The sequence below is a fragment of the Lichenostomus cassidix genome, chromosome 2 (assembly GCF_008360975.1).
Source record: "Lichenostomus cassidix isolate B80296 chromosome 2, HeHo_3.0, whole genome shotgun sequence".
NCBI lineage: Eukaryota > Metazoa > Chordata > Aves > Passeriformes > Meliphagidae > Lichenostomus > Lichenostomus cassidix.
Window position 1 is genome coordinate 54,487,039 of NC_139482.1, and position 14,528 is coordinate 54,501,566.

The following is a 14,528-nucleotide window of genomic DNA, read 5'->3' on the forward strand; positions in this document are numbered from 1 at the left end:
GCTTTATGCTCTCGGTTTATTGTGTCTTCAAGTTTTATTAAGCTACTTCCATTATGAATTTGCAACACTAGTGGTAGCATTACAAGAATAGAACAGTTTATGTAGGCCTAAAGATGCAGGCTGCATCAGACTAGCCTAGCCAAACAAGCAACACACAAGCAATAGTTGGTTGAGAGTGGACTGGGATGTGGAAATACACAGGAAAAAATTTTCTGTGCTGACTGCTAAGATTATAATTTGAGTCACTAGTGGTGTATGATATTTAATGAACTCTGCAGATGAATTCTAAAGGACATGGTCAGTTCAACTATTTTTGTTCCTCCTTTGCAACTGGAAAGCTTTGCACAATTGCCAGGAGTTAATTCAGTGCATGTGAAGTAGTTCCTATCTCTGGCTGAAATGCAAGTTGTTGGCCTGCATCACCTACAGAGCAAAATTAATTAACTTAGGCTATTGCCATTGCCAGTTACCACAGTGCAATTGACATGTTATCTTCCTCTCCTGCAGTCATGCAAACACAGCCTTCAACACAAAGTAATATCTCTTTCAAAGGAAAAAAATGTTCATCTAACAATCATGATTTCTACTTCCTGTTCTTTTCAATCTTTGAATACAATAGTGAATTCACCTTATTGCACTTAAAATGCAGTAGCGTTTGGACTGTTTGCTAACAGCCTTCATCAGTTCTGACAAAATCAGTGACTGTTTTTTCTACACCCATTGTTGAAAAGAATTGAATTGTTGATGTTGATGGAACAAAGCTATTTACAACACTATTGCAGAAAAGGTTGCCGAAGGTATGTTTGAAACTTACCATCTTTTTATGCTGTCTGTAATGCTGGTGTAAAAAAAATTCAGGTGTTCTGAGCTGCATTTGAAACATACCACAGGAGGTCTTGCTGATGTTGATGTTTGATGTATTGGTGGCTTGTTTCTTAATGTCAGAAATTATTGGTTACACTTTCATAACATCAACTAGCATATATGTAAACTTTTCAGATGTCATTATTTGATTACAGTTACCTACTTCATCTCAAGTATTTTTGACACTTACTCTTGCACGTATATAACTTAGAAACAAAGGGGATGCTGACTTCATTGTGAAGTCAATTGATATTCTCCTGCAGAGGAGGCTATTTGCTAACTCCAAAATTTTACATCATCATTTCAATTTTGATGATAAGCCTTATGCAGAGAGGACAACTTAGTTTTTCTTTGGATTAACATGCAACAATGTGGTAGACTATTTCCAGTGAGACTGCTGTTTTGCTACACTTTTTTGCTGTTTTGAAACTGACTGTTTTGCTACACTTTATTTAATTTTCATCAATTTTTCAACTGTTTTGCAGATACTGGAATGGAACTGCTTGCTCAAATAATTTGGCAGTTTGACTGACTTGAAATTCCTCTATCTCCTAATTGTATTAATAAACAATGTAATTATTTTAATATTAAGAGCTTCTAAGTTGCTCTCAATAATGTAACATTTGATTATTTCTTTTGACTTTTCATTCTTCTAGTTGTGGCTATGACCGTCCTGAAGAATTTGTGATGAGAATGTCTCATGACATTGCTGCTTAGAAACATGTTTATATCTCCATTGCCCCTTGAGAAGGGACAGGAAGAAAAGCTATTATTCAAGGTCACAAACAGAACAGCAAGAACCAAAACTCAGCACCACCTTTGGACTGTGAAAATAGTTAAAACTGCCTTGACAGAAATGCTAATCAGGGGTTATTTGGTTATTTCTCTTCTATTGAATACTGTCTTCTATTTTGTGTTAAAGGTTATTTTTTAAAGGCGAGAAAAGATTTTATTGTAGGAACGAATTGTGTGCTACTATATCTCTATACAGGTTTTACTGTGTGTTTTTTAAGAGTTGACAGAAATTACTCTATTTATTTTTTCCTCTTTGATTGAATTGTGCAATACATTTTTGATGAATAGCAATTGAGGTGATTTTTCTGATGAAGTAGGCACTCTTGCTGACTATTCTCTCCTGATTTGACATTGATTTTTTGCTAAAAGTAGCTTCTATATGGTTTTGCCTACAGTAAATCCAAATTGCCATACCTCATTTGTTTACTCCTAGCTTTTGTACTTATATTTTCTGGAGAAAAGTATGTTCCTGTAAATTGTAAATAGTTACTACATAATTGTATCATATGCTGATCTGTGACTGTTGACAGCACTAATATGAATAGAGCTGAGATGAAATAAAGTTTATTTACTGTATAATTTTGGAACATTTTTGGTATGATTTTTCTTTTAAAGGACACACCAGTTTTGTTCTTACTCCTGTTGGAGAGATTGTTAGCTGAAATATTTCCAGGATGAAATCACTCCTGTAAGAACAGCTGTTCAAGTACCTTAAACTTTAAGAAATCAATGGAGACATTTGGGTTTTCAAGGCATCACAACCTGCAAAACAGACATGTGGTGAGCTGAAAAGCTGACATGAGAATGCAGCAAATAGAGAAGCTTGCTTTTTAAAAGTTCTAAATTGTCACAGAATCACAGAGTGGTTTGGGTTCCAAGGGACCTTAAAGATCATCGAGTTCCCACCCCCCTGCCATGGGCAGGGACACCTTTCACTAGTTTCACTCAGTTTGGTCAGAGCCCTGTTGGACGTTCCCAGGAATGGAACATTGACAACTTTCCTGGGCAACCTGTTCCAGTGTGCCACCGGAACTCACACTCACCACTCACCACGCTCACAGTAAAGAGTTTCTTCCTAATACCTAATTTAAATCTCTCCTCTTTCAGTTTAAAAGCATTCCCCTTTGTCCTATCATCATCTGCCCATGTAAAAACTTGTTCTGAAAGGCTGCAATGAGGTCTTTGAGCCTTTTCTTCTCCAGATTAACAACCCCAACTCTCTCAGCCTGCCTTCATGGGAGAGGTGCTCCAGCCCTCCTCTGATAATCTTTGTGGCCTCCTCCAGACCCACTCTATAACACGTCCATGTTCTACTCACACTGAGGATCCCAGACCTGGACACAGCACTGCAGCTGGGGTCTCACGAGAGCAGAGTAGGGGGGGACAATCACCTACCTTGACCTGTTGGCCAATCCTCATTTGCTGCAGCCTGGGATACCATTGGCCTTCTGGGCTGCGAGTGCACGTTGCCAAGTCATACCCAGCTTTTCTTTCACCAGCACCCCCAAGCTGTTCTCCAGAGAACTGTTCTCAATGAGCTCTCCCAGTGTTCGCCCAATCTGGACTCATTGAGGTTGCCCCTGACCAAGGTATTAAATCTCATATGGTTCTTAAGGGCCCACGTCTCAAATTTCTCCAGGTGCCCCTGGATGGCATGCCTTCCTTTTGTTGTGCCAGCTGCACCATTTGGCTTCGTGTCATCTGCAGACTTGCTGAGAGTGCACTCAATCCCATTGTCTGTGTCACTGATAAAGACATTAAAGAACACCAGTCTCAAGACAGAGTCCTGAGGGACACCCCTCATCACTGATCTTCACCTTGACATAGAGCCTTCAACACAACTCTCTGGCTGCGTCCATCCAGCCATTTCCTTATCCACTGAATGGTCCACCCTTCAAACCCATGCATTTCCAATATGGAGACAAGGATGTCATGTGAGACCATGTCGAAGGCTTTACAGACATCTAGATAGATAACATTGCTTGGTCTTTGCAGTCATTCTATCGTAGAAGTCCACCATGATGGAAAATTATGTATTTCTGTTCTTTTAAATAATTTCTGTGTGGTCTTTTTGGCATGTAAGTTGTGATCCTCTGAAGTGATACTGGAGTATGCATAAATTTAACCTCTAGCTACTTTGATACTTGGGGTATCAGTAACTAACATCTGTAATATATACGTTAGTTTGCCAAGATAGTTCAGGGTGATCAGTCCTCCATGAATATAATTTTTAACAAGTATTTGAGGGGCAGCAGTTGTCCAAGTTGCTCATCTCTGAACATAAGGGAGGGTTGTTTTTTTTCTTGGTTTTTTTGCAAGTGCACTGAGATTCACCTTTTTTGGTCATCTGCAGGAAAAGAAAAAAAAAGCTGAATTTATTTACATAGTTTTTTTTATCCTAGTGAAACTAGAAGTGAAACAATTTGAGTGATCCAAGGCCTATTGTGGCCACTAACAGTCTAAAGAATGCATCTGGTTTTAAATCATTGTTTAAAGTTTAAAGGGACAGGAACTGTTTTTGATAGTTAAGTTACCAAGTACATCGTTATTTCCCACTGCCTTGTGTCTGCAAAACTGTTAAAAGTTTTATGCTGCTTTATTATTACTATGTTTTAGGAAGTTTAGGGGAAAGGGATTGTACTTTGTCCTTTTATTGAACATCAAATGTATCAAATTTGTTTTGAAGACCCAATATTCCTTGTAACTGTTTCCAATGTAAGCCCTTCTCTCTCTTGCTGCGTAGCAGAAAGGCATCTTCCAGACTGTCAGAGCAGCAGCCTCGACTGGACTTGACATGAGTGTGTTTGGCTCTGAAAAAACCTATTCCTCCCATAACTGGCTGGGGATTTGTAGGATTTTGCTATTGCTATCATTACAGCAATGTAAAACACAGATTTGAGTTTCAGTTTTCCATGTAAGCTATATGTTGTCTTAGGCTTTGGGAACTTAACTGCAGGGATCTGTTATTTCTACAGTATTAGTACAATCACTTACAGTTCTCTTGTCTTCACAAATAGGTTATTTTTCACATTTTCTGGTTTTGTTCTTTTCCTTTCCATTAAAGAAATTAGTTATGGACTGTACTTTGTCAAGCATGACGGAAGTGTAGTGGAACAAACTGAAATAGCCTATCTAATATTCATGCAACATTAGATGGACTAAATAATATTTTTCCCTTAAGCAACCTAATTAAAGAATGCAAAAGGGATTAGTGAGTAATTGTTTTTTAAAAAACGAAAATCAGGTAGCCACTACCCAAATCCATATTTTGAAAAATTTAAATATTTGGGGTGTTAGTTTTTTTCCTTTCTATGTATAACTCATTAGCAATTACATAATTATTCCTTAATATAATGGGAAAGTGTGCTAAGTACAAGAGTTTTTCCAGGCTGAAGTTTTAACTGCTTGTAGATTTTCTTAAAAGAGAATATATAAATAAGGCATTGCTTTAGAATTTAAATAAAGTTAAGGTGAAATTATGAAAATGGGTGTTTTGCTTTATAATGTTTTTGTTGTTCTTGGAGTGTCAAATGCTGCTAGTAGGGCCAATCAAAGATTGGGCTGCCTTTTTAGCAAAGGTTAGAGGATGCCAAACTTGTTCAGACTCGATTGTTAAAAGATGCATCTGCAGGAGAATATATTTGGATCGTCTTGAACCTTGCCTTAGTCTGATGTGCAATATATATGATATTTGTAATTTTATGGGCTCATATGCATGTGCACAGAAAAAATGTGTAGATCCATTTATAAAGATAAGACTTAAAATGCTCATTGAGCATCCTCTATAGTTTTCTAAGGATTAAACATTGTTAATTTAGATGAAAAATACCAGGGGTCTTATTAGTGTTTTATTACTAATATAATATTAGTATATTATTCCAGTGCCTAGGCTGCTATTTATTGGCAACATACTATTTCAAGCTATTTATAAAACATTATCTGTGAATCCATCCAACTTCTAGTTCTGCCATTTACAGTACCTCTTTCTGTGATCTGTACTGAAATTTATTTTCTCTCCCATGTGGTATGTGGTGTCTGGTTCTTTCCTCTAAAATGAGGATTTCAGACTCTAAACTGGCTTGATTTTTGTAAGACTGGCTTGATTTTTGAAATTGAAAGTCTTGCATAAGTCCTATTGCCCTTCTATGTGTGCTATAGAAAATACTTTTTATTTTTGTCTGTGGAGTTTGTTAGTTTTCATTTGCTGTTTCAAGAAAAAACAGCTCTTTTGCAAACTCATTACAGCTTTGTTATGGCCATCAATATGGGCAGAAGCCTGGCAGTCTCCCAGCTATGTGAGGAGTATTCAGGCCAAGCTATGGTGTAGCTGTTCCTAGATGCTGGTCCTCAATAGTATTGCTAGTGTAGGATTTTCAAACTCCCTTTGATTGTGTATATTCATTATATGGCAAATTAGAAATGATAGAACAGAAGTAAGCAGTAGGTTGCATGTTCTACATTGTGTCTATCCATGCTCTAGGAGTTGCTACCTTAAATTTTCTTTCTCAGGCTTTCATTTACACTGATTCTGGTCTTCCTCTGTTAACATTGAGTTTGTTTCCTCTATGCATTAGAGTAATTTCAAAGGCACATTGACTCAAAGGAAGTACATCTCTGGAGATTTCTCTTGTTGTAGAACAGTGACAGCCATTTTTTCCTGCAGTTGCCACCTAATACCATGTGACATATCAGAGAAGAGGTAATTAAGCTCACGGTAATTACATGTTATTTTATGGCTGTGCTAGCACATTGTGGTACAACAATGGATGGTAATGGAGCTAAGTGTGGCGCAGGAATCTGCTGTGACACATGACTTGCATCTCTTGCTTGCAACTTTCAGAGCAGTCCAGGTCACCTGGTGGCCATTAGCCAAATGTTAGCTGTTTTCTAATTAGGTGAAAGCCATTTTGATTTGACAGGTAACTTTTCCAAAGGGAGACAAAGGCCTGTGTGACTATGGGGGCTGACCAGGCCCAAGGTGTGGAGGGCATTGTGGATGCTGCTGCCAAAGCAGGTTTGCATGCCTGTGGCAGAGACGCCTTTGCCTGGTTGCCTGTGGTTGTGTCAGGATAGCTTGCATGTCCAGCATTTCTGCAAGGATTTAATTTTGCTTAAAGGAAAAAGAATGAATGGCAGACTGCATGCAGAGTGTATCCCCATTACGTGGCCCATTTAGAACAGTAGCTAGATAAGAGGGGAAAGAAAAGAAAAAGAAAGAATGGTGAGGTAAAAGGTTAGGTCCTTCCTTTATGGTAAAGGAAGTTGTAATTAGGCTGAGCCGTACTCAGAGAATTAACTGTTTGCTTGCCTGCACTGAATTCCAGCGTCTACTTCCCTGAAACATGTTTTCACATTGAAAGAAACTGTCCTCATATTGAAGCCCTGCAGCAAGTGCTATTTGCATGTTATTTAAAGCACACCACACTTCAGCCCTGAGATTCCAGTGTTATTTCTTAATTAAACATGATCCAAACAAATATTCAGTACAGGAAGTGTCTAGCTCAGTTAAATGTGGATTTTTTTCCCCCTCTTAGCTTCAGGAATAGCACATTCAAGAATAATGATTCTCAGGATATTAAACTGTTCGAGGTGAAGCACAGTTTCTCTGTATTTTATGCAGGTTCTGCTATGGTGGGATCTTATTTCTAGAATGGACTGATAGATATGTGACTAGATAGATAGATACAGGATAAGCAGGAAAGATCGAGGTTTTGTGTACTCTTCCTCAAGATGCAGGTATTTACATGCTGCCTAAAAATAGTATGAAACGTCAGCTGGTCTCAGAGCACTCTCCTTGTACAACCAGTGAATAAATACAAAACTGCCATGGAAGTCCCTGGGAATCTGGGTGTGCCTTTATAGAGAGTTGTATCTATCCTACATCTGCTGGGGTTTCAAAGTGGTCTTTTTCAGATGTGACTTGCTCAGTACAATAATAGAGGGAAGAATGCAATGGCCAGCATGAATTGGGTCTTACAAGGAGATGTGATTCCTCTGTAGTGTGTTGCTCATGGCCATGCATAAGATCTGCTATGTTTAGGCTTTTAAGCATAGGCAGATGCACTGCCTCAGTTCTTCATAGTGGTATGAAATCTTCTTTAAAAAATGTTTTGTGATTAGAGAGAGCCTTTCTGCTTGGAGAGCTAGACTTGATCTCACACCTTCTGGCTGGGTGCATGTGGACACTTCAATAAAGCAGCAGGGCAAGCCAGAAGTTTGGGCAGAGCCAGCAGCTTCCTCTAGGCAAGAACACTGCAGGCCAGAGAGCTGCAGGGCAACAGCCAGCCTTGCACTGTACAGGTTATCTCTTCAGCTCCTCTTTTGTGTTCAATTATTTGTTAAACATTTTATTTCAGTTGTCTTCATTGACCCTTTCCAGGGCTTGTGCATCAGTCTTTTTTTGGAAATAAGTTTTTAAACAGGGTGAAGATGAAGAACGACTTTCAGTGAGCTGCTAGATATCATGGGTGTATTGTTTGTTTTAAATAAAATGGGGAAACCAAACAGAAGAGGAAAATGCATTAAGTCAACAGTTTGTTTTTTAGGTTGAGAATAAGAGTATATTTCTCGGAGGGATGCTGTAATTAACATTTACTTCAGATAAGCTCTAATATTGACTAAAAATAGAAATCAATTTAGATATTGCTGTAGATATCCTTCAGCAGGATCCTAACAATTTTCAGAAAGCCTTTTGTGGCAGCAGTAATGGCATATTATAGTTAGGGAATCAAATAAATGCAGTATATCTTCAATGTCACTGCTGCTGTCAACTAATTGCAGGCGTAGTTTATTTAATGTATCACACTGGAATGCCTGGACTGATTTATCATGTGTCAGGAAAGGCAGGACAATTAACATCTCACCTGATTTCATGTGCATTGTGACCAGCCCAACCAGGCTGGTCAGTTTTGTTGGTGATGTTGCTGAGGACAGAAGCATGACTTGCATTCACTTGGGACATGCAGGTCTCTCACAAGGAGGCTGGGGAAGTATAATATACTCTTAATTTTTTCCAAAGGCTCTGCTTTTCTCTGAAATTGGAGTTGTGGCTGAGCTCAGATTATTTATTTTTGAGGGAGGAGTCTGTACCAAAAAAGTCTTACAGCTTGGGCATGACAGTTGCTATCTCCACTTTGAAAGACATCCCAAGACTTTTCTAACATTGCCAGTGCCACCTGGTTGGTCTAGGAGTGTGTTTTAATATAGTGATACTATAAGCAACTCGTTAGAAATCAGAGACTGTCACATCGACATCTAAATTTGTAATATGTTCTTGCTAGTCTATGGGATGGCAGGGTTGTTACTGTTGAATTCCTCCCAGACTCACTCCCTCTTATAGCAGGGCCAGTCACTGACATATGTGAATAATGTTGCTCATAAACAAGAGAGCTTGCTGTGTTATCACAACTCTTGTGCTTCTCTCTTTACATTATTTGCAGTGAATATCACTCTGGGGAATGCAACTTCCTTGTCTTAAATCCACTGATTTAAATTGAATTATATCTGCCAAAAATTCTGTCCTAGAGGATGGGGGGAGTTGAGGGGTTAGTTTTGTTGTTTTGTTTGGCTTTTTTTTTTTTTCTTTTTTACTGTCTATTTTTTTTAGTCACTGGAATCAACACAATATCCTTGTTGCTATGCAGATGCTCAAATGCAGTGTTTTTTACATTATTAAGCTGGATAACCATGCTGCTTCTGGCATATCTCAGGCTGATAACAAGTCCTATGAAGCCCCACAGAGTTGCACAGAGTTTATTTTTCTGAACCCCCGTGTATGTGCAATATGCACCAAATTAAGCCATAGCATAGTAGAGAATTTATTAGTAACTGGGTCACAGAAGGGTCTGTGTATCCCAGATAATTTGGTTAAAACTCAAGCTTTGAGCTCATACACACAACTTGCAAAAAGTGTCTTCTCTGTGTGAAGAAGAGGCTTGGATCTCTCAAAGATGATAAATAGGTTATTATTTGCATGAGCTTTTCATGCAAGAAGTGTATGATAGTTAACATGTGGAATAATAAACATTGAATGGCCAAATAATGGAAAGCAGATGTGCCAAGGATGCCAAGCAAGATATTTGAAAGCCGTGGTGTGAACTGGACCTTTCAACAAGTGGCCAAAGGTTGTGTGACTACTAGGAATTAAGCCTAATGGATTTAAAAATGGAGGCTAAATCAGAAAGTATAGGTACCACTTCAGTGTCTCAATCAGTGAGATTTCATATCATGTAGAAAAATGGTGGATCACAGGATCCACCATGGGGTGAGTATTCCATGACTTACTCATATCTAGTACATATATCCCACTTGTAATTTTTCTTTTGATGTAGTCAAATGAGAAAAATGAGACAAAATCCACTTGTATTTGGCTTAAAAATTCTAAACAGTCTGCCTCCATTAAAGCTTCTGGGAGCTTTCTCAGGGTTAGATCCAGGCTGTTGAAAACAACCTCTATCACTGGACGTTCAGGATGATATTGTGTTGGTTTTGCTTGGCCCAGTTTTCGGTGGGGGGGGCACAAAGATGGCTCCTGTGAGAAGCTTCTGGACACTTCCACCATACCCAGCAGAGCCAATCTCTGATGGCTCTGAAGATGGACATGCTGCTGGCCAAGGCTGGGCCAATTAGAAATGTTGGTTACTCCTCTGTGATGACATATTTAAGAAGAAATCAAAACAATGGGGGCACACAGTTCCTTTAGCCAGAGAAGGAGGAGGCTAGAACATGTGAGAGAAAACAACATGGAGACACCAAAATCAGTGGAGAAGGTGGGGGAGGATATGCTCCAGGCGCCAGAGCTGAACTTCCTCTGCAGGCCGTGGTGAGGACCATGGTGAAACAGGTTGTCCACCTGCCGCCCATGGGGTCCACATGGAATGCACAGATCCACCCCCAGTCTGTGGGGAGGTGCCCATGCTGGAAAAGGTGGATGACTGGAGGAGGCTGTGATCCGCTGGGACTCTCAGTGGAAAGAGAGGCCTTGCTCCCAAGATGGAACAGGCTGACCTCAGCTTAGAGGTCTGCACCCTGTGGACGAGGGACTCATGTCGCAGCAGTTTTGGGGGGACTGCCTGTGGAAGGAGACTTACATTGCAGCAGTGTGCATGTGTGCTGTCTGCTCATGAAATGGACCCACACTAGAGGAGTTTGCGGAGAACTCTCTCTCATGGGAGGGACCCCACAGCAACACAGATGAAAGACTTCTGTCCCTGAGCAGCAGAAGATCTCAGTGATGGACTGACCAGACCCCCACATCCCGTTCCCCTGCACTGCCGGTGGAAAGGAGGGAGGAGTTGGGGGCAAGAATGGTGTCTTAAGGGCTTATTTTTACTTCTCATTAGCTTCCTCTGACTCTATTATTGCAACTTTAAGAGGAGCCTATTCTGTCCTTGGAGTGTCTCCCGGTCCTTATCTCAACTCCATGGACCCTTTATGTGTTAACCTTTTTTCCCCTCTCCTCTGCCCAGCTGTGGCAGGGGAGAGCAGAGTGAGTAGATATCTATCTAGGGTGCCTGGCATTTGGCCAGTGTTCAAACCATGACAGATATAAAAATCAAATGAAGCAGACTATCTATCTATTTAATTATATACCTCAAATCTTCATCTTAAACTGTAATTTTAAAAAGCTAAGACATAAGGGCTTGTAAATTGGTATCATTTTTGCCTAGTTAATTCCACATAGATATAAAACTCATTTTTGAAAACAGAATAGTTCCTGGTTTATAATACTGTATTTGTTTTGTAGGTTTCATCATCTGTTAGTCCTTCAAGTCTGGCCACAGTGCAGCTAGTAGGAAGGGTTAGCCATCTGTAAATCAGCAGTTCTGTAAGCTGTCGTGATAGTGTTGCTGATATACAGGATACAACATGGCTTTTCCTGCCTTGGGGAGTGGTAGCCTCTAGCTGTGCTTAGCATATGAAATGTGCAGGTTGAAATCAGTGGGATTTTATCATGATTCTCTTTCAGAATCTCATAATTTATTCTCTTCACTGCACCATTGTAGCATGTTGGTTCTGCTTAGGAAATTGTCCCATTTTCCTTGGGATCCTCTAGAAGAAGGAGAAAGAGCTGTTGGTGGTTTGCAACTTATATACTGACTGAGGCTAGGACTCAGCTACTTAAAAAAAACTGTGATATGGATCCTTTGCACCTCTGTGTCTCAGGTACACAAATTCTTGTCAACTTGAGGTTTCTGTAGAAACTGAAGGTTTTGTGGCAGGTCTATCCCCTTCCTGATCCTGGACAGAGAACAAAAATTGGTAGGAGAATTTGATTTTTTGTTTCTCTCTGATGTATTTCTCCAGTTGGCCTGGCACTTTTCTCAATAGTTCCAGGGTTAACAGTAAAGAAGTAGTCTTCTAGAAAAAAGCTCTTTTGTGAAAAGTTACAATTTCAGCATTCACCTCCATTACTTATAATCCCCATAAAGTTATTAAATAGGTGATGGAGAAGAGCTATTGCCCAGAACAATGTCTTTTGAAAGCTAGCAATAAAGTTTTCTCCAAACTGCATGATTCATTCAACAGCCTCGTCTAGTCTGAGGTTAAAATTCAGCCATGGGTGAGACCTTTACTACATGGCCAAGAAACATTAAGTTAGATGAGACTGAGACAATGCTATCAAGCAAGTCCACTTAAGAGCACATCAGCTTTCTTAAGTATGGGGGATATCCATGTGTTATGTTTTAGGTCTATCATGTATGTGGTTGCATTCCAGTGATTGTTTAGGGGGTACTAGAGATGCTAACTTTGGTGTAAGGCAGTTAGTATTTCTGGAGTTTCTGTGTAGTCATCAATTTGAGAGAGGTTTTATGTCTTGACCATCCTTGAAAGCCCAGCTTCAGGTGCTCTGAATTGTCAACTGATGGAGCTTCACTTTTCCTTAACCATAGCTCTAGTACCTTGATAACCTGTCCTCTTTCTTACAGTGGTCCTGTGGGGCTTCTGTCAGTGGACATGAAGGAAACAAGATTTCTTAATCGTTTTGCTTAAGAGAGGCCTCATGGAGCTGGTGTAGCTATTTTAGAGGTAACTACCTGAAATATGTTGCATGTCCTTTTGGAATATGTTGCCATATGGCTTATTTTTGGATTTACACATTTTAAGCCACTGGTCTTTTTTATAAGATGTATATAACAAAATTAATATTACATAGAAGGTTTGATTACAGTATATTGCAAAATTAAAGTGTGTCTCCTGTTCTTATGGTGATAAAAGCTGTGATAAAATGATAAAAGAATAAAAATATCCATCAATCCCTGAGCTGTGGTAATGAGGTTCAATTTGAAAAAATGAGCATGATCTCACTAAAATAAAAATGCATAGTGACATCCCTACTAGCAAGACCAGTGCTAGTGAACAAAAAAAAGAAGCATGTGTGGTTTTGACTTGCAACGTGTGTGTGTACACTTTTAAATATATAGTATATGAGTATGTACAGCAAAACTATATTTCTGACCACATGCTGACTGTCAGAAAATGAGAGGTGCAAACCATAATGAATACTTGCTGTTAGCAGTATGAAAGGTAGCCTGAATCCCTGTTCACCCCAAACACATGCTTGGCTTCATGTCTGCCATTCAGTTCCCCTTAGGTCAATGAAATACAAGCATGCCCTCAATATTTAAGCATGTACTTAATGAAGCATATACCATAGCTGAATAGAGACTGCTCAGGAGAGGTCTGTTACCTGTGTATGAAAATGCAGAGATCTGGATGTACTAAAGAAAGAAAAAAAACCAAACCAAATAAGAAAAATTAACCTGCTGGATTTTTTTTTCTTTTACTTGGCTCAGATAAATTCCTTCACTTATTGGTATACGGCATAAGATAAATGTTTTATAAATGCGATGCATTTTCATTTGGGCACAAACTGACCATAAATCAGACTGAAATAAACCCCAGTACTGAAAGTCAGGGTGTCGCTCTAATACCCAGAGAGGATGCAGCAGGCACACACACAGATCCACTTGCAAGCAGAGAGAGCCTTTATTGTTTACAACTTCTGCTTATATGTGCTAAAATCCCATAGGTGATTGGTCAGTGGTCACCTGCCTCCTGGGGTGATTGGCTGAAGTCCTACAGTGCCCAGTTCCAAACACTCTCTGCCTTAAACCCAAACAGATCAGGAAAACAGCAGGTTTTAGATACTATTTACAAAACCATCTCATTGTTTTCATAGTTTGCATGGGAAAGGAGAGACTCTCAGGGAAAAGCTTCTGGTAGCAGCTTTTCAGTAACCACATCAGGGCAAGTGTTTAAGTACAATATTTCAATATTAAGTGCAATATTTCAATATTAAGTGCATAGTTTTCAAGGGAATAGAAAAATGGCTGGAACACTAAATAAACTTGATTGCTGCTAAAACAGTACAATTTAAGAAAAGAAATCCCTTAAAGACCTGTGAAGTAACAATTGATTTTTGCAAATGAGGCTCTGAAAATTCTGTCTTTCTACTCTATTCTGTTAAATGTTATCATGAGACTATGATTTTTGATTAAACCATCAGCTTCTTTATCTTCCAGGATTTGCATTGGCTTATCCAGTTGGTGTCTGGTCACTAATGGTGCGCCCCAGTGATCTGTGGAGGGCCCAGTCCTCTTTAATACTTTATCAATACTTTATCAATATGTGGATGAGGGGATTGACTCTACCAACAGCAAACTCATAGACATTAGGCTGTGTTGGAGTGTCAATTTTCTAGAGGGTAGAAAGTCTCTGCAGAGGGTTCTGAACAGTCTGGGCAGTGCTAAGGGCTGGGGACAGAGTGGCTGGACAGCTACCCAGCGGGAAAGGACCTAGGGGTGCTCGTCAACAGCAGCTGAATATGAGCCAGTGTGTGCCCAGGTGGCCAAGAAGGCCAATGGCAT

General features: G+C 39.6%; 1 protein-coding gene across 14 annotated transcripts in view; it reads left to right on the forward strand.

The window, feature by feature from the left end:
• Window positions 1-2,238, forward strand: part of GOLGA4 (golgin A4) — an 82,062-nt gene extending 79,824 nt beyond the window's left edge. For all 14 annotated transcript variants that reach the window (XM_085051643.1, XM_085051646.1, XM_085051644.1 and 11 more), the window contains one exon: window positions 1,521-2,238. Coding sequence is in view for 2 of the 14 variants with exons in the window: in XM_085051646.1 (XP_084907772.1) it covers window positions 1,521-1,532 (12 nt within the window). In the remaining 12 variants the exon portion in view is untranslated. The remainder of the gene's footprint in view (window positions 1-1,520) is intronic.
• The last annotated feature ends 12,290 nt before the right edge of the window (window positions 2,239-14,528 follow it).